The 25,349-nt window shown below is 37.4% G+C and overlaps 1 protein-coding gene across 3 annotated transcripts; it reads right to left on the bottom strand.

Moving 5' to 3' along the window:
• Positions 1 to 1,404: 1,404 nt before the first annotated feature.
• On the bottom strand, positions 1,405 to 25,349 carry LOC132323768 (interleukin-5 receptor subunit alpha-like). Of its 3 annotated transcripts, none has more exons than XM_059839393.1 (12): positions 25,208 to 25,349; positions 17,372 to 17,538; positions 15,557 to 15,756; positions 15,066 to 15,220; positions 14,784 to 14,931; positions 14,119 to 14,227; positions 13,842 to 14,029; positions 11,742 to 11,878; positions 10,093 to 10,237; positions 6,226 to 6,313; positions 4,965 to 5,052; positions 1,405 to 2,744 (listed from the first exon to the last, which is right to left on the bottom strand). In XM_059839393.1, exons 3-12 carry the CDS (start codon positions 15,657 to 15,659, stop codon positions 2,622 to 2,624), a joined length of 1,284 nt encoding a protein of 427 aa, XP_059695376.1. In that variant the 5' UTR covers positions 15,660 to 15,756; positions 17,372 to 17,538; positions 25,208 to 25,349; the 3' UTR covers positions 1,405 to 2,621. The 3 variants fall into 3 exon arrangements, with proteins under 3 accessions (XP_059695376.1, XP_059695375.1, XP_059695377.1); XM_059839392.1 differs by lacking the exon at positions 25,208 to 25,349 and adding an exon at positions 19,132 to 19,273; XM_059839394.1 differs by lacking the exons at positions 4,965 to 5,052; positions 25,208 to 25,349 and adding an exon at positions 19,132 to 19,273.

The following is a 25,349-nucleotide window of genomic DNA, read 5'->3' as shown; positions in this document are numbered from 1 at the left end:
CTTGTCCCTCTTCTTAGGAGAGGTTCTTCAGCTTCCTGATCATTTTGGTGGCTCTCCTCTGGGCCTGCTCCAACAGGTCCATATCTTTCCTGTGCTTAGGACTTCAGGTAGGGTCTCATAGGAATGGAGTAGAGGGGGAAAATCCCATCCCTGCTGTGATTGGCCTTCTTAAGCCTCATGACATTCCCATAGGCCAGGTGCTAGAGCTTGACCAAGTCCTTCTGGATGGCATCCTGTCCCTCAGACATGTCAACCATACCACTTCCCTTAGTGTCATCAACAAACTTGAGGAGTGTTTTGTATAGAACGAGGTGTTTAGTGCCAGCAATATATAAATTTTGCTCTCAGATCATTACCTTTCTTTATGTATGTACTGCAGATTAATCCACTATTGGAGAAGACGTGTTGGATTTGTTTAGAATAATATTTTATTTTACGGAAAAGCTATACCATTTGGGAATACGCTGGTCAAATATTTCTTGGGAGGTTCCAGATCATGGATTTTGTTTTATCAAATTTGCACTTTAGGATTAATTTTCAATACAATTGATCTTATCATAATGCTCTATGTAATGTGTCTCTGGAGGCCGTCATGTTCATGTGGGCAAGCTCTGTGTATTGACCAAGGCCTCTTGTAAAAAAAGCAATTTTAATCTGAAAGAATTCTATTTAATTCTTCTATTTTCAGATAAAATAATAAAATCCCTTTAATCTTTATATTCTCAGTCTTATTTTAAATCCTGGTACTGCTTTGGGACTTCAAGCACTGCAAGCCAAAACTATATAAAATATATGTATAAAAATATATATTTTAATGAACAATATAATATTCACTGTGGCCTGATTTCACTCTATGAAGTCTGTGTTCCAGATGTGAGTGGCCAGTGTAGTTCTCCTCTACCCCTCCTACCTCACTTACATTGTGATTTTTTTCATGTCATCCACTCCATATGCTCACCAAGAAAGGAATCTATAAGTTCATGATGCCTTCTAAGTGCCTCCTCTAATGATTTTTTTATCCAAAAGAAGGAATTCTTTCCCCTCGACTTGAGAAAACATGTCTGAACATTGGACCATGGGATAAATTGTATTGCTGCCCACAGAGATGGTGTTCTACCCACAGAGATAGAAAAGTTGCTATGTTGACTGAGGGTTTTCCCCTCAGCACTCAAGACAGAGGAGACACTACAGGAGTTTTCTCTCTGAAACTTGACTCATTATCTACAATTTACTTCTGCCTGATGATTGTGTGGAAATCAGACTGACAGGTGTGGAGTGGAGAGCACTGATGTCCAAAGAAAGAACACCCTTACCTTCTGTGAAAAGTACAGTGCAAGAGGAAATGTCACATTATCTACTAAAGCTGATTGTTCTTTTGAGGTCATTAACTGATCTTACAGCAAAGTCATTTATAGTCCTTTTATTGTTCAGACATTTCTAAACTGAGCTTTCCACTTGTCACCAGCCATTCTTAATGATAAAGGAGAAACAGTGTAATCTTCTCCATTGTGGACTTTTTACCAAAACAAAAAGCACATTCAGGTGAATCAAGACTCAACACCAAAGTATATATTAGAAACTTTATATTTCAAAAGCACAAACAAAATTTTTATACTGTTATTACTTCCAATCAATATTATTCTGACATGGAAAGATATTACCAGTAATGAAAGCAAGTAATTTTTAGGTATCTTCCAAACCTTACAGAAAATTATGTCCATCATTGATTTGTATTTCCCACTTTCAGAAAAGTAATGCCTTCCTTGCAAAATCAATTGATTCTCTCCTAGTCAAATAAACACACTCCCAGCTAAGAGTTAGAATAATCTGCCCTGATTGTATACCTGAATATGGACTAGCATAGCTCATCACCTCATGGAATCAGTAGGAAATATTCTTTAATAGGACAGGGAAAAATAAATAGCAAAAATTGGTCAGTTCTGAACTTATAACTTCTCTGAATTAAACTTACTTAAAAAATCACAATACAGCAGAAAAAATTGTTTTCTTTACCTCATCTAAAGTTTTCACATTTTACTTATTTTACTTATTTTACCAACTGCAAAATCCACAACATTAAAAGACCTTGTCTTCACACATGTCTCTCCTTTCTGGTTGATGTGTGTTTAGAGTGACTCAGAAAGGGATATTTTTTTCTTTGTTTTGAGTTTTAGAGAACACTTGTGAGATTCTCTTGCTGTTTCCAGAAACATTTACTGCATCCACCATTTCTCATGACCACTTCAATCAGATGTGGAAAAGCTAGTATGAGATTTGTATGAACAGCCAATCTTCAAAAGGTCTTGATCTATCAGACAGTGCTTGGAAGCTATTGTAGCATTATGAAACATTAATTTCATTTTAACCCAAGTGGACCTCAATATTAGTTCATGTTTTCTGAGATGCTCTAATTTTCCTGGTCTGAAGATCAGTTTTTTAGAGACAAACTGCGAGATACTGCTTTGTGTCTGTGATCCAAAGCTAATTTTAAGAGTTGCGTGTTGTCAGAGCACAAGTTATTGGGCTCAGACAAACTCCCATGTCAACTGTTTGATCTGTTGGAATATTGTCCACCTCGTGGGAAGGTGCACTTGCATGCAGATAAAAAAGGCATGTCATCTCTATAGGTCTTCTAACACTAATTCCTTCAAACACTTCTGCAGTCGAATGTTCTCATCTCTGTTCTCTTCTGATGTTGCCAGAGTAACCTCTGAGTTCATCTCCATTTGCATTGACATATGTTGCTGTTGGATAAAAATTGCATTAGGCACAAATTGCATATTCACTGGTATTAAAAATTCTGTGCATTTTTACAAGCAGTCAATTTATTTGGCATGTATCTGGGATTAGGACATATTACTTACTCTGTTGCAACTGGAATACAAAGATTATATTAATTGCTCTCTCAAGCTACAAGCTGCTCACAGGAAATTTTACTTAGCTGTTCTGAGCCTTAATTTTATTTCTTGGCACTCTCCAGGCTGATATGTCCATTGTGCCATCAACAATCACTTGAAGCAAAAGATCACAGTGTTGTCTCAGTGATTTGCTGCTATCATGTAGACAGTAACTCCCCAGCTATGCTGAAGTCTTCTGTCAAAGGTTTATTTAGTGTTTGTAATAGTTTGGGGACAGAAATTGCTTCTTTCTCTGCCAGTAACATTAAGTATAGTTTTTGTGGTGATTATATCTCAAATACAAAGACCCCTACATAGCAGCTTACACAGTTCTAATGTGAAGGGAGATACAGAATATAAAGCTGATGGTGATGATTCTTTATTCTGCCAGCCCATTCTCATAGCCACAATGGGTATTATAAGTTAATTTGCTCACAATTACTGGTAAAAATGCATGAGAAGGACTTTAGCACAGAAGAGGTGATAAATATGCTCTTTAACCAGCTGAGCTCAGGGTCAACATGGCACTTTTACCATCAAATTTGGTCAAATTAAATTGAATTGACCAGAAGTGTCATAGAAATTAATCTGAATAAGAGACTTGGCCTCAGGCCAGTTCTGGACTTCTTGAGCTTTTCTGAGAAGATGAGTGCAGTGAAGAGGAAGAGCACAGCCTGCTCTGGGACCCAGCCCAAGGCTTGTGGAATGAACTCCAGGTGCAAGTTCAAAACACTTCAATCTTTTTATTTGTCATTTGATTATTTAGAATATGCACATCATTTTTTCCCATAAATTCATTTTGAGAAGATAAGATTAAACAAAACAACCCATTTCTCTTGCCTCACAAGTCAAATTATGATTCCTGGATTGAGATGATCTGTAGTTTCTGTCAGAGTTTGCAACGACATAGATATATTATTTTTAAAAGCCCCAAAACACAAGGCATACATCTTTCTCTTGGGAAAGAAAACAGCATAAGGGAACACACTGAAAATTGCTAGTTAAATTGCTAAATGCTCTACTAGAAGATATTTTGATATTGCAGCTTAAGTACAATAATATGGCAGGATAGAGTAAAATTTACAGAAATCCTGCAGAGGCTCTGAACAAATATTTTGAGCACACAGATCAGAGAAAAATCCCCATTAAAGTTTTCTATTTCAATGGTGTTTTCCACCAAAAAACCCATAATTTGGGCACACCTGTGCCTTCTCCTCATGTGTTGCAGAGCCAGATAAGAAGCAATCTTACTTTCCCTTCTAGCACTCAGTTCACTGTGTAGCTTTTCTGGAGTTATGCAGATCTAAACTACTGCTTGACTGGCACACTTTTCCTTGCAAACTCACACAATGACAGCAATAAGAAACACTGAATGTGCAAGCCAAGGAGCTCCATTAACAGTCACAAAATAGTGTAAATATTTAGTCCTTGTTTTGCCAAGTTGACTAAAGACTTGTAATCTGGCATGAGATAAGCAAGCACCTGAACTCATAGTGCATCAGCCCTTCCAAAGCAAACACCTCTCCTTGTGGTTTTGTCCTGAAGCAGGGGCACAGCTGGGGTAGGTTACGTTGCATGCATTGTGCAGCCTCCTCCTTCCTGCTCTAAGAATGTGCACATTTACTACTGCAGAGCCAGTGACTTGCAGTTTGCCACAGAAAATTCCCCTTAATAACTGGCTGACAGGCTTACATGTATAACATCCCATAACTGACTCTTCCCCAGGGACTCAGGGTGATCACTCTATAAAATATTGGCCCACTGAGTGTGGATACTTGGAAACACCTTGGAGCACACCAGACATTTTAGCCTCCTGAGGATTTTCTTCATCTTGTCTACTGACATCATTAGCCTGTAACCTCCACAAGTTTTCAGTTCTCTTCTCACTTCACTACAAATGGTGTGCATACCTTTTTCCCTCTTTTATTTTTTTGGTTTTGTTTGGGTTTTTTTTTGTTTTGTTTTGTTTTTGTTTTAATTAGATGCTGCTCCAAATGCAATGTTGTACCATCCGATTGCAAGTAACATCATGTGTGTCAGTGTGGTGAGAGAAAAAAGACACACTACCTGGTGGTGAGTCTCATCTGCTAACCACGTTTTGATATTATTTGAAGGATGTGGAACAGGTGTGGTTAAAACTTCCAGGCATTTGTACCTGCAAGACAGTGATACAGGCACAAGACTATTCTTGTCTGCAGGAACAGATTAGACATTATTATAATACATATATGTAATATATATTCCAGTTCCAAGACAGGTATCTACTATTTCTAAAGCCATTTAAACGTTTTTTTTCTTTCTTTTCACTGTAGACACTTCTCAACATTTTCTCCAGCTCTTCTTTAGCCTACCTGGTTTCTAACCTGCAAGAGTTTTAAAAGGACTGGATGTATATAAAAAAACCTATGATTTCTACACAAATATTATTTCCAAACAAGGTGAGAACTTGTGGCATGCTACTGTGTCTGTAACTTAAAAAATTATTCCTATGTACTCTTTCCATAACTAAAAATTGATAATTTCTTTTATACAAATCAGGAATAATGATTAGTCAATAATTAAATAATAAATTTACTTTAAATAGAGGCTTCACTTACATACTGCACCTTCCAAATATTCAGGTATTTTGAATTATCATCCTATCCTGGACAAGTTTATTTCTCAGTTCAAGAAAGGCTTTGCTGCCATAGGCAGCTGCCAATTGGGAAGCTATGTTGCCAGGCAGAAAAGTAGTGGTATAGAGAGAGTTAGCAGCATTAACTGCTGGTGGGTGTAGGGCCACTACTCTGCTTTGCTCTACTAATGATATTAATAGTGCAGCAAAGGAAATTCATTCCACCAGCCTGACTTCCCTTTTTTATTTCTAGTAAACCCTCCAGCTTAGAGTAAAAGACTGCTTTCATAACACCTATGGATTATGAAATAAAATTGGACAGCATGACGTGCAGTTCATCTCTGGTCTGATTAATAGAGGTGGCCTTGAATGCAGAACCTGTGAAAGCTTGGGGTAAAGTCACACTGAAGAGAGAGAGGCAGCTGTCAGAGTAAGATTAAAAAATGTCATTTATAGTGGCAGAAATACATCAGAGAGTAAGGTGTGAGACTGGATCTGTGGGGGACTGTGGTAAGAGCTTCTAGAGAAGAATTACAGGTGTCAGTGTCTTACACTAGGTCATAACATCAAGCACTTTCCCAGCAATAGTTGGGAAAGAACAATTAGCTGCTCCTTGAGAAAATCTGTGTTTGACTTTTATCCATTGTATGGCTTACTCTCATCCTGACCCCTCTTCCACCAGAAATTTATACAATCATCAGAAATGTACACTACCTTTTACATTCATATATCAGCAAACCTCCAAGGAAAACCAGAGCACAAAACAATGTGAGGCTTAGCAGTAGGATATCCACTGTCTTTTCTAAAAAAAAAAAAAAAAAAAAAAAAAAAAAAAGGAAAGAAAAAAAAAGGAAAAATAGTGTTAATTATATGGGAGAAACTAGGATAGTTAATAAATTGATGAATTACATATGGACTCATAAATATTGCTCTATTCCTGAACTGTCACACACTTAAAGAAACATTTCCTGGAGATTTTTTAGGGGAAAAGGGCTTCTGACTTCAGCACTGTTCTGTCCTCCCCTTCCTCCTTTTAGCCCTCAGCCTTGCTGTCTTTTTCCAGCACTTCCTCTTGCTTCATTCCATTCCCTCCTTTTCCTGGAATTCTGCTCTCATACCCTGGGCACGGCCTGTCCCACCACTGGAGATTTCCACAGCCTTGGTTCCTCTGGATATGAAACCCTCTGTCCATCTGCCATTGGCACCTCTGCTGCTGCTCCTGAGCTCCCACTGCTGCTGCCTCCCATCTCCACACACCATGGGTCCCCCACTTCTGCCCCCTCACCACTTCACAGCTGTGACTGATTTAAGGCAAAATGAAAATAGAAGCATTTTGTAAAGTAAAATATTCTTTTTGATTCAAGAAGCAGCATTTGGTTTCTATTATACTTACCTTTTTAACCCTGCTGGGCTTACTCCTAAAGAAATGGCATCAATACATATTTATATTGTTCAACAAATGCTACTACTCTGTACCTTGCATTTCTTCCTCCAAAATACCCAAAATAGCAATGTATTTGGTTGACTCAAAAATGTTTTTCTGGGAAATTTTATTTCTTGTTTAATATCTAGCTTCAGAACCACAACTAGTTTGGACTGCTTTTAACTAAGTATTTTGAAGAGAAACAGGCAAGGACAGCTCTTAAAATATATATAGTCTGAGGCCAGTTAAACAGTGGTGTTAGGATCAATCTAGATTAAAAATCAAAGTATAACAGAATAAAAGTTCTGAGTTTGAACTCATTTATTTCCACAAATTTCATATGAAACCAAGAAAAAAACTCAGAAACTTGTGGGGAGAGCTTTTAAGATTATGCCTTATCTTCTTTAAAGTACAAAACTCCTCTGTATTCACTTTAAGATGAAAAGGAAGTTACTTTCTTCTTGCTGTCTGAAATGAGGGCTCAGAAAACTTATTCTGAACCACCTCTGGACTGTGCTGTAGAATTTTTTTTAGTTTGTGGTAATTTCTCTGCATCATTCTGCTAACCCTATATCATGCACACACCCAGGAGAAGAGGAAGTCCTGTTCTTATCATCAGCTGAACCACAAAGAGGTTTGCTTCTCCTGCTTTCTTACTTCTTGCATTTTGGAGAGCAGCAAGAAAAAGCACATATATTCTTTTGGGTAGACCATTTCATGGCGTTTTTTGTTTGGTTTTTTCAGATGCAAATGCTTGAAGTTTGACAGAAATAACACAACTTTGAAACGAAAACAAGTGGCTTGGTTTGCAAAAATGCAGAACGCTTCTGAATTACTACAAACTTCAAAGTGATCTATGAATGCTCATCAGCTCTAAAAATTAGACCAATTATTTCAAGTTTCTACATATGAATAAAGCTGATTAAACATTTCTTTTTTTAGCAGAAAGTTTTTGTAGTAAACAGCTCAGTTCAGGTTAAATTGTGAGGTTTTTTTTTCGAGGGCATATGCTAATTCCAAAGGCGAATTAATGTTTTCCTCATGAGAAAATTAGCAAATTCTTTTCATGTCAAAGGAACATTTCAGAACAAATATTTTAGTTATGTTTTGAATTATGTTATTTCGTTTTGATGTTTCAGCTTTTTTTTTAAATGAAGGCTAAAATGCCTTTTTAAAATGCATTCTTAAAGAAATGCTGCACATTTCCTAGATGAAACAGTAGAATGTCAAGGAGAATGAAACAGAAAGCAGGTCATGCCATGCTTCTTCAAGAATTTCAATAGAAAGATATCCTTTAACACCAGAAAAATTGACACATTTCAAAACAAAAATATTGAATAGATGGTTTTTTTTTCAGGTTACTTGCATAATGTCCATTTATATGTGTTTCCAATTAGAAAAATAATTTCCACAGAATACAGAGGAAAATGGACAGAAAAATTTGTCTCAGCATGAAAGGAGATATGTAAAGAGATTTGGCTGAGCACCTTCAGTGGAATAACTCCATATATTCATTTTATAAAAACCACTGATCCTTTCTAAGTAGGAAGGAGGAGAATTGCTGCACCACATGTGCATTATGCTCCAGGGTACATCATCCTGCTGCACTGAACACATGCAGATATTACAGCTTACGTGCCATGGGGGTCCTGTCCATCATGAACTTTTCTGAAGTGGAGGAAACATGCTGTGATTCTCAAACCTCAGCAACAGCTGTAAAGGAAGCTGGGAAAGCAGCAGTGTTGAAAACAGCTAAAGGAGACTGCAGATGCTGAGAGCAAGGTTTGGTAAGCTGGAATCAGAATGGGTGACTGCTCAACTCCATTTCCTTCTTCTGCTGAAAGGCTGGACAGGAATGAGTCAATGTGCATGCCTCCTCCCAGGCCTCCTCCCTCTCCAGATTTCCCCTACCTACACATCAGATGTGGCTGGACTGATGCCAGGCACACAGACCAGGCAGACCCCTCCTTGGCCATGCAGTGGTCCTAGACTTTCTCTGTCTTTAGTGAGAAGAAAGGGGAATCCCTAAAGAAGAATTCAAGACTCTTATGGTCTCAGTATTTCTCTCCTTCACCACACTGAAAATTAAGGTCAATTAGGTTTCTTTCTCCAGATATTTCACAAGTGGAATGCTTTTGAAATTAAATTAATTAATTTAGGCCAAAAAAATTTTCAGCAGACCAGTGGGATACAGTGAGGCATCTGACAGAGCAGGCAGCCAGTATCCAGTAAACTCTAGAACTGAACTTGCATTCAAACCATTTCCAAAATAATAACGTCTCACCTGGCATTTCCTGTCCTCAGATAAATATGTATGTGAAGCTCAAAAATCAAAAGGCTGTATTCCAAAATACAGTCTGTTGTATTAAATAATGATACTCACCTTGTTTTGGTTTACTACCCATGGTACTGTACTTTTTTTTGCTTTTTAACACACAAATTTCTCTCCATAAACACAGCCTCACACCACTGTACTACTTGCCCTCTGCCTAAGCTGATGGCAGGAAGCTTCTGCATGTGGAGGCATTTTTGTCATCATGGAAAGTACACCAGTGTTCGGGGTTTTCTTCACAGAGATTGAAGGATAAGTATTGCAAGGCTCTTGTTTTCTTTGTGCTCGAGTGAGATGCTGCGGCCAGAGCACATATATTTAAATAAGAGCTAAACATTTCCTATCTCTGTCAGATAAGAAATTATTCCACCAGTGTAATAAGGGACATTTTGGACTTAGTCCTTAAAGATTCTATGGTTTGATGAATGGTAGGACTTTTGTGGATTTCTTGGCTTACTAACTCCAGTTGAAAGTATGTTTAGAGATGTGTGGGCTGTCCTTTGCAGGACAAGGCAACAGGGTGGAGAGATGAAGATGTTAGGACCTAGTCAGCTGCTGACCATTATTATTATTTCCTAAAGGCTGGCAAGAGTCAGGTGAAACTTAACTCAGGACAACAGTTCTGTAAAGGCCATGGAAGCAGAACTCAGACTAAGGACTCTGTTTCCCTACAGCAGAGCTGTGTGGGCCTGGTGTGTGCCATGGAGCTCTAGGTACAGCCCCAGTACCAGCCTGGAGAAGAAGAGAGGCAATAATGAAGTAAATATATTGAATGGTAATAACATAACCCATGAAAACACTTATGAGTAGTAAGCACATAACTTACCATCCTGAATAAACACTGGCTCACTCCATTCACTCCAGATCTTGTTTGCTATGCAAATCTCTTTCTTTACCCTCACTTGTGCTGCACATCTTTTTGCTGGCTTATGAAATGGGTACTTATAGTTCTCTGCAGTGACATTTGCAATCTATCAAGAGAGGTTTAGGGGATTACTTTAAAATATTTTGCATTGCAGTTCAAACAGATATAAACTAGGGATGTCAAATACTACTATTTACATCTCTAACTAGTAGGAACAGATTTTCAGAGTGAGTTCTTATGTCCAGGTACAATTTGACTCTCATGTGATGTGTGTTAAAACTCAGAACAGAACATGAAGAGGGACTGGAACTGATAAGATGCAAGGAGGTATCATTTATGGCAGGACATTAGGAATTTGAAAACATTGATTCCCCTTTCATTTTTTTATCACACTATCTATAGGATAAACACAGTAACTATGGAACTGCAAGTTTCAAGATTTTGGTGTGGGTAGTGTGCTAGACTTGCTTCTCTGTTAGAATAAAATCTTTCATTTTTCACCTGAAGGTTGTCCACTGTTTTTGTGGCTATCCTGAAACATTTTTTATTGTGCCTATGAAAAAAAGAGCACATCACTTCAAAAGATCAAGCCCAAACATGGAGTGGTGGAATTTAAAGCAGAGGGATCTTTAAACAATCCCTAATCACTTTTAAATACTGAAGCAAACTTCTATAAATAAACAATGTTAAAAATTTTAGAAGTAATAAGAAAGAGAGAAAACTCTTGCTTGTAGAAGTTAAAAGTGATGTTAGAAGGCTGGAAAGAAGTAGAAAGGATGAATCTCATACATGGAGAAGCATGGAATCTTTGCTTCCTTGGTGTTAGGAAAGCGTGATCTGTTCCCTTCATACTGACTGATGTGGAGTGGATTTGACTCAGTGCACCATGTCACTTCTTTCTCTTCCCTTTAAGGCTTTTCCAGTTCTGGTGTCTATTAATATTTTGTGGTACCCAAAGCACAATATGAAACTTCAGGGGAAACTCAGCATCTAGACAGGCAAGTTAGTCACAACCTGCATCTTACATGTGACATGCTGGTCATATACACATAAATAATATTTGACCTTTGCCTAACACAGAATGATTGACTCAGTTTGTGGTTCAATGCAATCCACAGACCTTCTTTCTTCTGTGATGACTCCTATATTTTAATTCCTTATTTTGTGTTGATGTATTTGACCTGTATTTCCTAATCATAGGAATTTCCTTATTACTCAGTTTTGGCTTGTTGATTTCAGACTTTACCAGAAATTCAAATTCTAATTTTGTTTTCCATGGTACTTGGCAACCTTTCCTAGCTTTCAAATGATACTTCTCTTTCTATAGCAAAAAAAGTCAATATGGTCTATGTGATAATAATTTACAATTCAAATTTAATATTGAAGACATAAACTCCAAATTGACTTCAATGCAAGCCTGACTCTGAAAGATTTCATAAAATGTATTGATTTTTCATTTTTATCAGAAAGACAAGTTGGATTATTCATTAAAGACAATGGGATTTCTTTAAAGTTTGTTTGAGATTAAATTCTGTTAAAGTTGAGGGACGTCTTGTTTTTGTGGAAGTTACGTTGTACAGACTAAGTGTATCACCAGGGAAACTGATTACCTTATGATCTGTTATTTTCACTTGGTACAAAAAACACTTTTTCCTTGCTGAACCAATAGTAGGTGGAGGTTTCCAATGAATATTAATACTTCTGTTTTCAAGGGAAACTGAGACGTTGATTGGCGGGTTAAGCTTCTCTGAAAAATAAAGAGCACAGAGAGACCTTCTGTACATTATGCTTTCTCATATTTAAACAGATGTAAAACAAATGAGGGTATATCAGTCCTTAAAATACACAGCTGAGTGTTTTGGAATATGCCACGCCCAAAGAAGACATTCTATTGAGTGACACATTTTCTTAGAAGTTGCTGTTCAGTAAGTGCCTCAAAATAAAGGGACCCGGTTTGGGTTTTCCGCGAATCTTTCTAGGAAAGGCAGAAAGAGTGGAAGGAGAAGAAGGCCCTCTCCAGAGTCAATGTTGGAGTTGAGAAGACCTTGAGTCCTGGTATTATTACTTTTAAAAAAATGCAATTTCATCTCTCAGAGAGGGGTTATTACAGAGGGAACACTTAGAAATTCTTCATAGAATCTTAGAAGGGTTTGGGTTTGAAGGGGCCTTAAGGACTACCCAGCTCCAAAACCCCTCCATGGGCAGGGCCACCTCCCACTGGAGCAGATTGCTCAAATCTCCATTGAACCTGTCCTTGAGCACTTCTAGGGATGAAGCACTCACAATTTATCAGAACAACCTGTTGCCCATAGAATTTTTCTGATTCAATACGTGAAGATTTCTGCAGATGCTTAAGAAATATCTCTCTTTCTCTCTCCTGTAGAGGAGCGAGCAAGCACTTGCTCTGGAGGAAATACAGTATTGGAAGCAAGGGACATTTGGGTCCCCAGGATTTCAGCCTTGGATTCAGAGAATCAAATCCACAGTTGTTTTTTAGCGTGGCAAGTGTTAGAGCACTGCTCCTGACTGTGTGCTCAGTACTCAGGTATTCTCAGACCTTCTCAGCTGCTGCTGCATTTCTGTGAAAGGAAGAACTCCAGCTGGAGTTTTCTGAAAAATCCCTCCCAGCAGAGGCAGAAGTGCATGGCAAGTTTCTGCAGACAGGGTCAGTGTGGTCTGGGGATGACAGAGCTGCAATGTGAGAAAAGCCAGAGGGTGAGTGGCAGCACGATGGGTCCATGCAGGTGCTGTGCTTGCTCTAGCAGCCTTTGAGGGTGGGAGCACACCATGAGCCCTGAAGAGTCATGAGCCATGAGAAGAGGAAGAAGCAGGGATTTTATGTTTAGTCCCTAAAATACTGCTGCCAGACAATTTTCCCCTCTGTAAGGATGTCAAGAATAGGCAACAATTTCATTTCATCCTTTTGTCATATGTCAGATTATAGCTGGCTCTAATTGCAGTGTAAAGCTTTAGGTGAAGCAAACAATTGTAATGTCTTAGAAAAGGTCAGAAGAGATCTAACTCAGAATAAATATTTAGAGGTTTGAATTGTATTTTTGCAATCCCTTGGGCTATGACTGATTCCCAGGTTACAGGTCTGGAAGATGATCAACATGTTAAAGACTTAAAAGGCATTTGAATCTGCAATCTTTGCTAAATTTCAGGTGAATTTCTTACCCATGAGATTAATTCAAACTTCCCAGAGAAGTTAAGAAAAGTAATTTTATATGATCATTCAAAACTGTCAATAATTAAAAATAACTGCCAAGATATTTTTAACTTAAAAAATAAATAAAAATGCTACTAATTTTTGAGAACATTCATATTCTTAAATTCAGGTTATAAATGAGACTCGTGACTATGTTCTTTTTCTTAATCACACTTGCTCAGCACTCTAAAAAAAGGATAGAAAAGAAAAAAAATGGAGAAACAAGGCTGCAATGCTTATAAATATTGTTTCCTCAAATTAGCCTATCTTTTCTTTTAATTAAAATTATAGATAAACAATGTTATTAAATCAGACTAAAAAAATTAAAAAGCCTTCAACCTTAATTCATTTTGTTTAATCTTTGTGCAGCATTCACACTAAGATAATGCCTAAATAGTTAGAATTAATATTATGACTTTGTCACACCTATTTCCTTTTTTGCTTTTCATGAAGTAACCAATAAATAATTTTTTCATAATATACAATAATAGACAATACTCACCTATTGTCTGAGGTGTGAAAGCTTTATAATAAGACAGTCCTCCTGAACTATTTCTCAAATTTCTCACAGTTATGTTCAAATTTATTTTTCTTGATGGTTGGAAATGTATTTCTTTCATATAGCATCCAATATTTTTCTTCCTTGCATTTTTTATATATTGCTGGCATGCAAAAACCTTTCCTACATGTCTGTGAGAAGGAAATACAAGGTTTTTTTTAAATCAAAGACTTAGGTCCAAAATCATGGTTTCATACTTATTTTGCTAAACATCCTTTACCTGTATGAGATAAAGATCTGGATATCTTCAGGAGCTTCTGCTTTGATATGCCAGGTGCAATTGAAAAAAGAAATGTTATATATGATGCATGAAAGATTCTGAATGTAAACTGCAACAAAGAAATGGTAAAAAAAAAGAGTCATGTTTATTGTACCCTGATTTCCTAATAACAACAAGATGGTTGCCTTTACAAACCCGTTATATTGGCTTATTTCTAGAAGCATGAAAAAGTACTACCTGAGAAAAAATAGGTCTTTTTGCTTTTTAGACAGTGAAAACTGGGAAGCACATCTGCTACTAACACCAGAGCCTTAGTAACCCACTTAAAAATAAATTTAAATCTCTGATCTTCTAAGAATTGCTGAAATCATGTGATACAGAAGGCAATCCTTATGATACATGAGTTGCTAGGGAAAATGAAAAGAGTGTTTGGGTCATACTGACGCCTTGCTCAGCAGAGTTGGAGTTTTCTGAATCTAAGCACATCTAATAAAGGAAATAATTCTGCAATGTCTAAAGGTATTATGAACCATATTCTTAGCATAGCTGTACAAAAAAAAAAAAAGTAGCAGAAAATAATAATGAGATTTCAGAAATTCTCCAAGTAAGACAGAAAATTATCATAAATGCTTGGATGTCCTAACAACAAGCAGGAAATAGCTGACCTGGAGGTGCCTTGTAAGTAAATTCTGTCCAGTCACTCTCCTTAATTATGTCTTCTGTTTCTTTTGCAAAAAGTTGTGTCTTAACTTTAGCATTAAAACCAGAGTGTAATTGAAGATGTATTATCTTTTCCTTCTCCTGCAGTCTTTCCTAAGGAGAGGAAGAAGAAACACCATGAAGATAGACAGTTCTAAGTATTGAAAGGGAAATTATGCAAACTCATCTACTGAATAATACAATATATTATTTTACTTTGCACTGTGTGCAACCTCTGAAGAACTTACTTTCCTTTCCTTAGTGGTATTGAAGAACTTATAAATCAAAATATACTTCACAGTGTATTTCTTGGTTTCTTCTTTTGTCAGGTTATTGTTCCAGGACAAAATAACTCTTGAATCATCCTTGGTGGTCCACAGAGTATTATGCAGCCTAAGTGCATCTACAATTGCAATGATATTACATAGTTATAGGATCCTCCACTGTGTGCACTAAGGAATTGTCTCTCAGCAAGGCTTGCATGCCCAGTAGCTCTACCAGGACCTCTGTTCTTGCATGGAGCAGGAATTTCTGAGCTTTGCTGAATATGACTTTCAGCAATGGGAATCATGCTGCTCTTTGCAGCTCTCAAAATTAAATTATTCACTTTTGCCTGTCTTGGACACCTCCCCTTCTGCAGGTCTCTGTATCTCTCTATGGGCCCTAGAAAGTGCCTTGACAATTCAGATTAGAGATCTTGGAAGGTTAGCAGAGAATGAACTGTTAATAGTTTACTTACCCTTTATGTCTTCTTCTCCATTTGCCAGGATTGTGGAAAACAGTGTCTTATGTTGGAAAAGGCTTAATATCAGCAGGACACGAATGACTGTCACATGTGCCATAGCAAATGTTTTAGGCCACAGGTCTGAGGAAACTGAGACTCTTTAGTTCCAAGTTTGGTTGAAAAAGTAGTTAGAACATGCCCTTTTCATTTTGCACCTGTGAAATATTAGGAAAGGGTCACCTAGATGCTTAAAAGGTGTCTAAAGTACAAAAGGCAAATATGAAATGACATCTCTTTGACAGATATTGTTGACTGGTGCCTGCTGTTGCCAGGATGTTTGTATTCAAGCCCACTCTTTGGCTGGGTGCCAGGGCCAGAGAGAACATGTGCCATAGAGCCCTGGTTCTGAGTGACAGCCCAGCTTTGATTGCAAGCCAGCAGCACAGATATGGCACCACTGACACTGCAAGTGTTTAGGCAGGACCCACCTGATATAACCATGACCAGATTTAAGCCCAGTAGCTCTACTATTGTGTGTTATCTGGCCTCTTGTGACCACAGAGAGCTGTCATTTCTAGACTGTGACTTGTGTTACCTGGTTTGGGAGGATATGAACCATAAGAGATGAATCCTGCCATTTGAAAAAGTATCAGCAAGAGAATTTCAGGTGTTTGCTTTATTTGGAATACAGTGAGCAAACAGATTCAGACTGATCAAAGTTGGTTTTAGCAAGACAGCATTGCTATTTCTCTGAAGGGTCTGATTCAGATGTGGCTTTAATGTAAAACAATATTTGATATCTTCTGTGTTCGTATCCCTCCATGTTCAGAGACTTTCACTCACTGACTGATTTATCTTGGCTCTGATTGTTTTCACTTTTAAATTCTCAGACATACTGTATCCAGGGATCAGCACCTGGAGCCATACCAAAAGGTTCACAATACATTGGCTAATAAGTGGCACTGGTCATGTAGAGGAAAATGTGGGAACGCTCAGCACATCAGAAAAATCTACAATGAGGTTTCCTGGAAAAAAATAAATTCACATACGCTTAAAATTACATACATATGCAGATTAATTTATGATGCTATTTTATCTCAATGCAGTGAAAAAGAGACCCCTTAAGGAATGCTGGCCTTATCTGTGAGTGCTGTGAAAAAATCATAACAGAAAGCTGTAAGGCAGAGGTTTCCCCATTCTGTTCATTCTGGAGTGATCTCAGTTACAGTGTGCAAGTCACAATATGCACATGGCCAGCCAAAAAAAAAAAGTAAATTCTCCTGCTTGGTGTGCCCAGGTAATAAGCCAATTCTAAATGTCTGGAGAGGGAAGGGGTGAGCTGTGCCACTAATTGTGCTCCTGGAACAGTACAGTGTGTGGCAAGAGGAAAAAGTCAGGAAAAATATAAAATAAAAACAAGGAAATTTTGATTGTTTACTATTCAATACATTGTGGCTCATCCCTTTATTATTCAATACATTGTGGCTCATCCCTCTCCATGGAACGGAGCAATCAAAAATGGTCCTAGGAACATATAAGTACTTCATTTAAATTAGCAGAAAGGGAAAAAATGAGGATGGAAAACACTAAGTAAATTAAAATACCTGTGGCTAATATTAACATGAGTTTTTTTGGACAACACAAGTCAAAAGGGGATGTGGAACAGGAAAAGGAACAAAATAAATCTTACAGTAGTGACAACTTTTGGTGTTAGAAACAAAAGTGGACATAATTTGTGCAGCAATATAAATGAATTTACAGTTGGAGAGAGGACACACAGTGAAGACTTTAAAAGTAAGTTTGAACAAGCTTAGAGAAAAGCCAACCAACCTGAGTCAAAGAAAGGCATTTCAGGTGAGACCAGCGCTGTTTCCCCAAGGTGAGCTGCTCCTGGGAGTACCTTCAGTGCAGGGCTGAGAGGCACCTCTGCACTCCGTGTGCAGTGAACTCGGGCACCTTCTCCCACCGGCGCTGGGAGGCTGCACAGGGTGGGCAGGCTGCAAACGGGAGCAGGCAAATGCATGGAAAGCAGGTACTTGGAAAGCTGCCAAAAAAACTATTAGAGGTGCATGCACAAGGTCACATCCCTGATTCAGCAGCTGTAGGTGCTGGGGGAATGCTTAGGGAATGGGCTGCAGGAGGTGGCCAGAGTTGGGGGTTATTTGTGAGTAACATCTCCTGTTCTCACTGCTGCAGGCAGAACAGCAGAAGGACAGCTGGGCTGACCCCACAGGGTATTTCTTATGTTTATATACAATTAATTAGTCCACAAAAAACAGTAAAGTGAAAGCACTGCAGCATAATTACACCCAAAGTGACCAGGAGGGAACAAAACCTGTCCATACATAAAAAGCTTTTGATTCACAGCTTGTCAAGGAACACTTATTTTCATTTATGCCAGCATAGATGAGTTGAAAGACAGAATATTTCTTCTCAGACATATGCAGACAGGGCTTTGTGCTCCTCATCCTGTGTTACAAAGAGGTTTGAGTTAGCATATGGTGCTGAAATTCAGTCCATGATGTGGAAAATAAAATTCATTTTCTGACAATTTTTTTTCTAATAAGATTCTCTGGCTCTTTTGTCTCTGAAAAAATGCATACTAGCCAAATATATTATTGCAGACAGTCCTGTTAATCTAGTGGGACAGAAATTATCTCAACAATTTAAATCATCAAAAAATAAAAACCAAAAAAAAAACAAACAAAAAAACCACCCCAAATTCTTTCCAAGACATGTACTGTCAAAAATGGGGCTCTAAAAAACCCCAAAAAAACTACACATATTTTACCACTTCTTTTTTGTTTTTATTTGTCCCATCTTTCACTTCTGAGCTTCAGCTACACCTAAAACCTGTTGGTTGGTGCCCAGCACTGTCTGGTTTACAGCAGTGCATTGCTGGAGAAAGAGAAAGGGAATAGAACTGACAGGAGCTGCCAGCTCTGCACTGCAGCTGCAGAGGCTGTTTGTACAAAGCCCACCTGGTGAATTTGGGAAGTAGACAGAGAAAGAAAAATAAAAATAGCTAAACCAAGTTTCATAAAACTTAAGAGCTGTTAGTTCAAGTGGCAGAACACTAAACTATTTAATTTTAAATCTGCATTGTACGTGTGTTTGAATAAAGTTATTTTGGAAAAGTCTCTGGGGCTGATTATTATATCCTCCTAAATGTAAAAGTTAATTTTTTAAGAAATAGTTTTTGTATACATATATTTTCTTTGAAAAACAAATAGTAAAATTGTCAAAAAAGACAATTTCATGTGATCTTGAAAATTATATTATGCCAAATTTGGAAAGTAAATTCAACCATTAGATGATTAGATCTTTTATTCATTGTCCTAATGTACAGTTTTAGATGAAGGGAATCACTGGGACTGTTTGTCTGATTAAGACTACCTAAAACTTAGACTTAATTAAAGGTTGTCAGGTTTTCAACTCTCCCCACTCCTTCCCACATTTAATAGTAAAAAATGTAGAAATTGATCCATGAATGATGAAATAAGTAATATAGGTCAAATAAAGTTTAAATCTCTTGGTAGCTGAAGAGTCAAAAGAGGAGTACCATTTACATTCCTTTTTTCAAAACTTACCTTAATTTTAATGCTTGTTAAGCCCTGGGTACCTATGCATCCTTTGGGTTGAGAAGTAGAACAGATCAGCACTGGAGAATGTCTTGGTTTAGGAACACAATGAGAAATTGATTCAGGAGAGTTCCCTTTTCACAAGGCACTCCCTCAGAAAAGCCCTTTGCAAGGGCCACTTCCCACTGAGGGGCTGAAGCACACCTCTGAATAAAATAAACACTGCCTGGAACCTTCTCCAAGGTCTTTGGACCTCTAAGGAGACACATCTCTGCATTACTAACTCAGAAGCCAGAGCTGTTACTATTTTCCCCTTTTTGTATACGGAAGAGAAAGGTTTCAAAACTATTTTATGTATTTTAATAAGCTTTTATCTTTTGAGAAGAAGTTAGATTAAAGAAGAAATTTAATCATGCAGTTCAAATGTGACCTATGAAATTAAAATCCCAGAAATATCCTACCCTACTTGCCATTGTTCTGTTGGTTTTTAGTGGCTAATATGCATCTTTCAGTGTGCACCAAATTGAGAAAAAAAAAAAAAGTCACAGAACTAATAAGGAAAAAGAACAAATAAATGTTGCATCTTGAACAGGTAGGACTGTCTAACTCTTCATGTCTGAAGGTTTGCCCAGCCTAGTCTCTGAAATTGTCCTTTTAACTGGCTTGCTTTATAAAGTAAGTTAATTTGCAGTTATCTCAAACGCAATTGTGAGACACACTGACAACTTATGAATGTCATTCTTGGGGGAGTTGGCTGACTTGATAATAAGTGGGCTTGAAATCAACAACTTGTTTATACATACTGATATTTTGCATTCCATCTTTCCATGTTAAGCTGGATTTGGAGGGGCAATAATAAATAAAAATTTTGGGGTTTTTTGGGGGGGGATTTTTGGTTTTATATTTTGGCTTGGAAGAGATATAACACATTGTTCACATTAAAAAGTTTATTCACTAAAGATCTGATCCCATGTTTTGCTGCAAAAATGAACTTAAGGTGTCAAGACTGCATTTTTTATTGCCTTCCAAAAAACTGCCAAATTTGGACAAAATATTTTACAATCCCTTCTATAAAGGGCTGAGAGGTCAAGTAATATAGTTTTTATCATTTGCTAGCTGGTGTGATCCTTTCCAGAGCATGGAAACTACCTCTTCTTCTTTGCTTTTCCCTGTCTTTGGGTACTGGACATGTGTATCCAGCAGAGAAATGCTGAAAAAGGAAGGATCCCATAAAATACCTTTGATGCTTGTTCAGTGAAGTGCTAGAAACCTGAAGATCTCCACTCTCATCCCAGGCAGAGTCTGTTACAGTTACGTATGGAAATAGTTTTATTCTTTCAGTGTGTGTGTTGAAAATACATGTTTCAAAGAAAACACAAACAAATGAACAAACAAACAAAAAAAAAAATCCAGCTATAGAAATGTTGTAGAGAAGATCAATGAAATGTTTTGGGTTGTTAATAGTAAAGTCTTAAAAACAGCTGCTTTGTCTTTTGGGTGCCTCTTTCTTTCAATAAAATATTTTTGACAGTGATTACTCTGACTTGTATCTAGATTTTCCTGATACATAGATTCAATAAGTTAATCTTTATCTTAGATTAGAAAAGGATATATCTAGGTCCATGTAGTTTTGGTGGTTCTTTTTTTTTTTTTTTTTTTTTTGTTAAAGCTTAATAGTACAATTCAAGGTAAGGCTAAACCAACTTTACCTCAAGTGCTTTAAGCCAATTACTTCCTTGTTCTGGTGTTAATCAGACATGATCTTATGGTGGGGATGTACAAAACCCACATTATTCTAATGATGAACTAAGATAAAGGAAGGTAAATGCTTCTGGAGAACTCTGACTATATTTAGAAGTATGTTTTATTTAAGTGAGAAGAGTGTGACTTGGAATCTCAAATCCAATGGTAATAGTGGCAAATCTGACCAAAAGCCCAGTACAATTTTTAAATTTTTAAAATGTAGAAAACTTCATTCCCCTTGTGTCTACTGTTTATTAGAAAAGCATGCAAATTTTGTATAGCAAAGGTGTGATTTGTACTTTGAATTAATGGTAGCACCTCAACAACTGCAGTATGTTTCTTCCTCTTCTCTCATACCATAACTCACTGCCATTACTGACTTCAGAGAAAAGAAGTTAATTACTTTGCACACATTTTATGGAGCCCTCTTAAAATTTTAAAAAATTAAAGATTTTTATTTTATTTTTCTAATCTTATGTTGTTAATTTACTCATGAAAGCGGGAATGGTAGGAATTCAACACCTTTTATCCATCCTTAATAGACTCTCACACTGAGCTGTGTTGCAGTTTCATTCCATCAAAGCGACGCATTGGAACCACGCGTGGATTGGGGCTGATCAAAACAGCAAGTCATGTAATTAAAAATATCCATAAAGCCAGTGCACTCTGCAGTTACTTCAGCAGGGTTCAGGTGCCTGTGGAAAGGAAGGACTGCCCACACTCCATAAAGCCTGTGCTCTAAACAGTGTTTAGTACTTGACAGCCTTTTCTGTCTCAGTCCTCTGAAACCTGTGTGGGGCCAGTGAAGTCCCATGCTTGTGACTAAAGGACAAGGTCTTTCCCTTCTCACAGCCTCTGCAGTCTTGTTTGCTCTGTCTACACAGCTAGTGTTTGCAATCACATGCTGGGGATATTTGGGGTGCTCTTGAGTTCCACCTCTGTTTACACCAAGGGAGGAAGAGGGGAAAAACTCATCTTTCGCTTTGTACTGAAGTGAAAATGAAGTTTCAGAAATTTGGGCTGTTAGTAACACATTTCACTGCAAAGGAGTAGTGAGACAGGCTTAAAGGATAGCAGGGAGTGTCCTGAAAGTGATACATGCTTGTTGACAGAAGGGAATTTTGAAATCACAGCTTTCTACTGCAGTGGCTAAATTTCCACCATCTGGGTCTCTTAGTTCTGTTTTAAATCTGATCTCATGTTTCTGTTCCATATAATAGGGATGGCATTTGTCATGCAGCCCTTCTACTCTGCATCTGCAGTCTCAAAATGTAACATTTCTTTTGTCATGAATTATTTTGTAATACTTTTCAAACTATCTGTATGTACATGCACCAATGCGAGGCTTGAGAAGAGATCTCCTGGAGGAGACATCTCTTTGTTTTCTGAAAATTATCAGCTGCAACAAATAGCCAGCTGTTGACAGTGAAGGTCAGCCTTAGATATGATGCCTCTGTTCCAGTTTCTCTCAAATCTTACAGGCAGAGATTTATGAGAGAGCAATGTGCAGGTTTCGGGTACACTGCAGGGAATTTCTTAGTTCATCGTTTGCACTGGGGTGAGAAAGAGTCCTATAAAGGAGTGCAATACTAGACAGCCATGTTTGGCCTTGGCTAATCAAGAGGAATCAGTAAAAGATTTCAATTATAATAGTGCTGTAAGGGTTGTGAGTACAAAACCATTAGACTAGACCATTTAACACCTGCCTTAGAATATGCACTGCTTTTAATGGGAGAGATAGGGGAGGGCATGAATACAGAAAATTACATCCCTAATCTTTCCTGAGTGAAGAACTGAGGCACAGAGAGATTACACAAGTTTTCAAATCACACCAGATATATCTGAAATAGCTAATTGCTACTATTCTGTCATTTCCATTTTAAATTTAATGAACTACATAAAAAAACCCAATACTGGTCAGAGGCTGATGTCTCATTATGCGCACAAATTTTCTCTGGGGTGATGGTCAGACTACTGATGCATCACAATAGTTGTGACTACAAGCAGCCTAAGAGAATAAGGCTTGAAAGAATGATTTATCTTTTATCATTAGAACAATAGCTATGCATCCTGAATATTTCTAGGAAGAGATCCTTCTGTATTATTTCAAGGGAACTGGTGAAACATAGCCTAGTACAGAGAAAATTCCTAGGCATTTTAGAACATATATATCATATATCATAATTCACCTGATTATTAATTTGTGCAACTATTCCTGATCAGATATTCAAGTGCTGACTGCAGAATAGTTAATGTCTGCTTCCTCTGTTAGGATAAAACCTTTAAAACCAAGCAAGTTTTAAAAAATGAGATGCTAAACAAGAAAAATTTTCTCCATTCTACTTCTTTCATGAATCATTGTTAAATTATCTCCATGCTGCTTCTATACAATTAATATAGGAATGTCCTTCAGAATTATTCATTCTATTTCCCTCCCCTGTTGGTATGCAGAAAACATTTCAGGTACTCAAAAAAAAAAACTCCCTACAACATTTTTAAGCTTCAGGTCCTAATTTTCCTGATAATGCCACCATCAAGAACTAGGATTGGCACTGGCAAAGTGTCTATTGATTTACAAGTAGTTACTAAAAATCTGCTTCCTGTCTAGATTTCTGATATTAAGTAAAATGTCTTCTAGTGCTCCTATGGGGTGCTTGTGGCCTAACCAAATATGACAACATATATGATCAAATGGCATTCTCAGTGAAGACAAGTATGTCAATGTTCATTATAGAAATAAACATGGAGAAGAAAAAAATCTATCCACCTGCTATAGCCATCATTCTAGGAAAAAATTTCTTACCCTTGCAACATTCCTCCCTACCAAACTCTATCTGCCCAAGAGCACAACAGTGAAGAACAGCATTTTACACTCAGCTGAAAGAAAACTGACTCTCAGCCAAACAGTCTGGTGATATAAAATTCATCAGAGACAGGCAGGGGGAAAATGTCCATCCATCTGCCAAGTGAAAGTAAGTAAAATGCTTGTTTGTGGAACAGCTTTTGCTCAGTTTCAAAACATGTCAGCTTCTTCCCAACTGAACCATCTAAGAAAATAATTCCTCTTGGTCACTTCACCCAGAGAGATATCCAGAAATTCACTCTGTATTAGAGAAAGATACATTTTTAGGCACTCTGCTCATCAGTATTAATTATTGGTCAACATTGATAATTGTGCTTGTTAAAACTCCTTATTGCTAAACTGGAGCTCATTAATACAATTCTTCCATTGAGGTCTTGTGGTGTCTCAGCCTCTGCTCATCAAAGACCCCCTACTGCCTCGTGATCCACAGTCTTGCCTCAGACAGTGGAACACACTCTGCCCCATGGGTGGTGTCTCAGCATCCTCACCAAGCGTTAGCACATATTAATGCACTGAGCTTTGTGGGTTTTGGGCTTCCCCCATCCCCAATGGATCAAGACTGTGGCCATCACTTTGACCAATCGACATCAAGGATATTGAAATTGCAAGAATCAAGTCTTGTTTCGGGGTCCATGGGTGGTGACATCTGTCTACTCTTATCCTTTCTTTCTTTGCCCTATACATTTTCTTTAGTGTTATTTTTATGTTTTTATATTACTATGAATAATAACTAAAACATGTACATACCTGCTTTCCATTGCAACCAAATTGTTCTAAAATAAACCCTGCATATTTATATTTATATTTATATTTATATTTATATTTATATTTATATTTATATTTATATTTATATTTATATCTATATCTATATCTATATCTATATCTATATCTATATCTATATCATCTATATTTTTTATATTCCTCTATCAGTCAGTGTCACTTCTTGCTAATCTGCCTCCCCCAAAAATCCGGGCTTACCCTCTTCTTCTGGGGTGGGTAGTAACAGCAATGAGAAAGCCATGAGTTGAAACATCTATATTCTCACTGAAAAGATTGACCTATCTACAAACACTGTGTGTCATCAGTAAAAAAAAAAAAAAAAAAAAAAAAAAATCCAGGAAATATTTTGATAAAGTCCTAAAATGTTACATAGTTAATAAATTGGTTTTATTCTAAATTTTAAAAAGATGAGAGCCATCTGAAATCTGCACCTGTGCTTCAAAATAACTTGAGTGCAGAGTTGAAGTTATTTTTCATTATCCCAGTGGAGGGTACTTGATTTTTCTGATTAAAATATAATATTTTGCTTGGGGATTGATAAAAAACAATGAAGGTGGAGGAGAAGCTGGGTTTAAATTTATCAGAGAGAGGAAGGCTGCTCCAGCACATGGAAATGAGGGGGGGTTCCTGCCTCTGGAAACTTGAGAGAAGGGAGTGAATTGTGCTGGCATTTCAAAAAGGAATGTTGTTAGGACTTACCTTTGGCAGAGGTTCACAGCAGTTTCAGTCCATCCATGGTTTTCAGTGCCCCAGGAAGGACACATGCTTTTCTGATGGAGAAGATGAGAGCATGCAGCCCTCTATGATGCTATTTCAACTGTGAAGCTTATATGATTCCCCA

This window comes from Haemorhous mexicanus, chromosome 2, assembly GCF_027477595.1.
Source record: "Haemorhous mexicanus isolate bHaeMex1 chromosome 2, bHaeMex1.pri, whole genome shotgun sequence".
NCBI lineage: Eukaryota > Metazoa > Chordata > Aves > Passeriformes > Fringillidae > Haemorhous > Haemorhous mexicanus.
This window is presented reverse-complemented; position numbering and strand designations above follow the sequence as displayed.

Coding starts and splice junctions, on each gene's coding strand:
- LOC132323768 (XM_059839393.1), bottom strand. CDS start 15,659: ATGGCACATGTGACAGTCATTCGTGTCCTGCTGATATTAAGCCTTTTC. Junction 14,030..14,118: donor CAGATCTTTATCTCATACAG/GTAAAGGATGTT, acceptor TCCTTCTCACAG/ACATGTAGGAAAGGTTTTTG. Junction 6,314..10,092: donor GCCAGTGTTTATTCAGGATG/GTAAGTTATGTG, acceptor TTTTTTTTTTAG/AAAAGACAGTGGATATCCTA.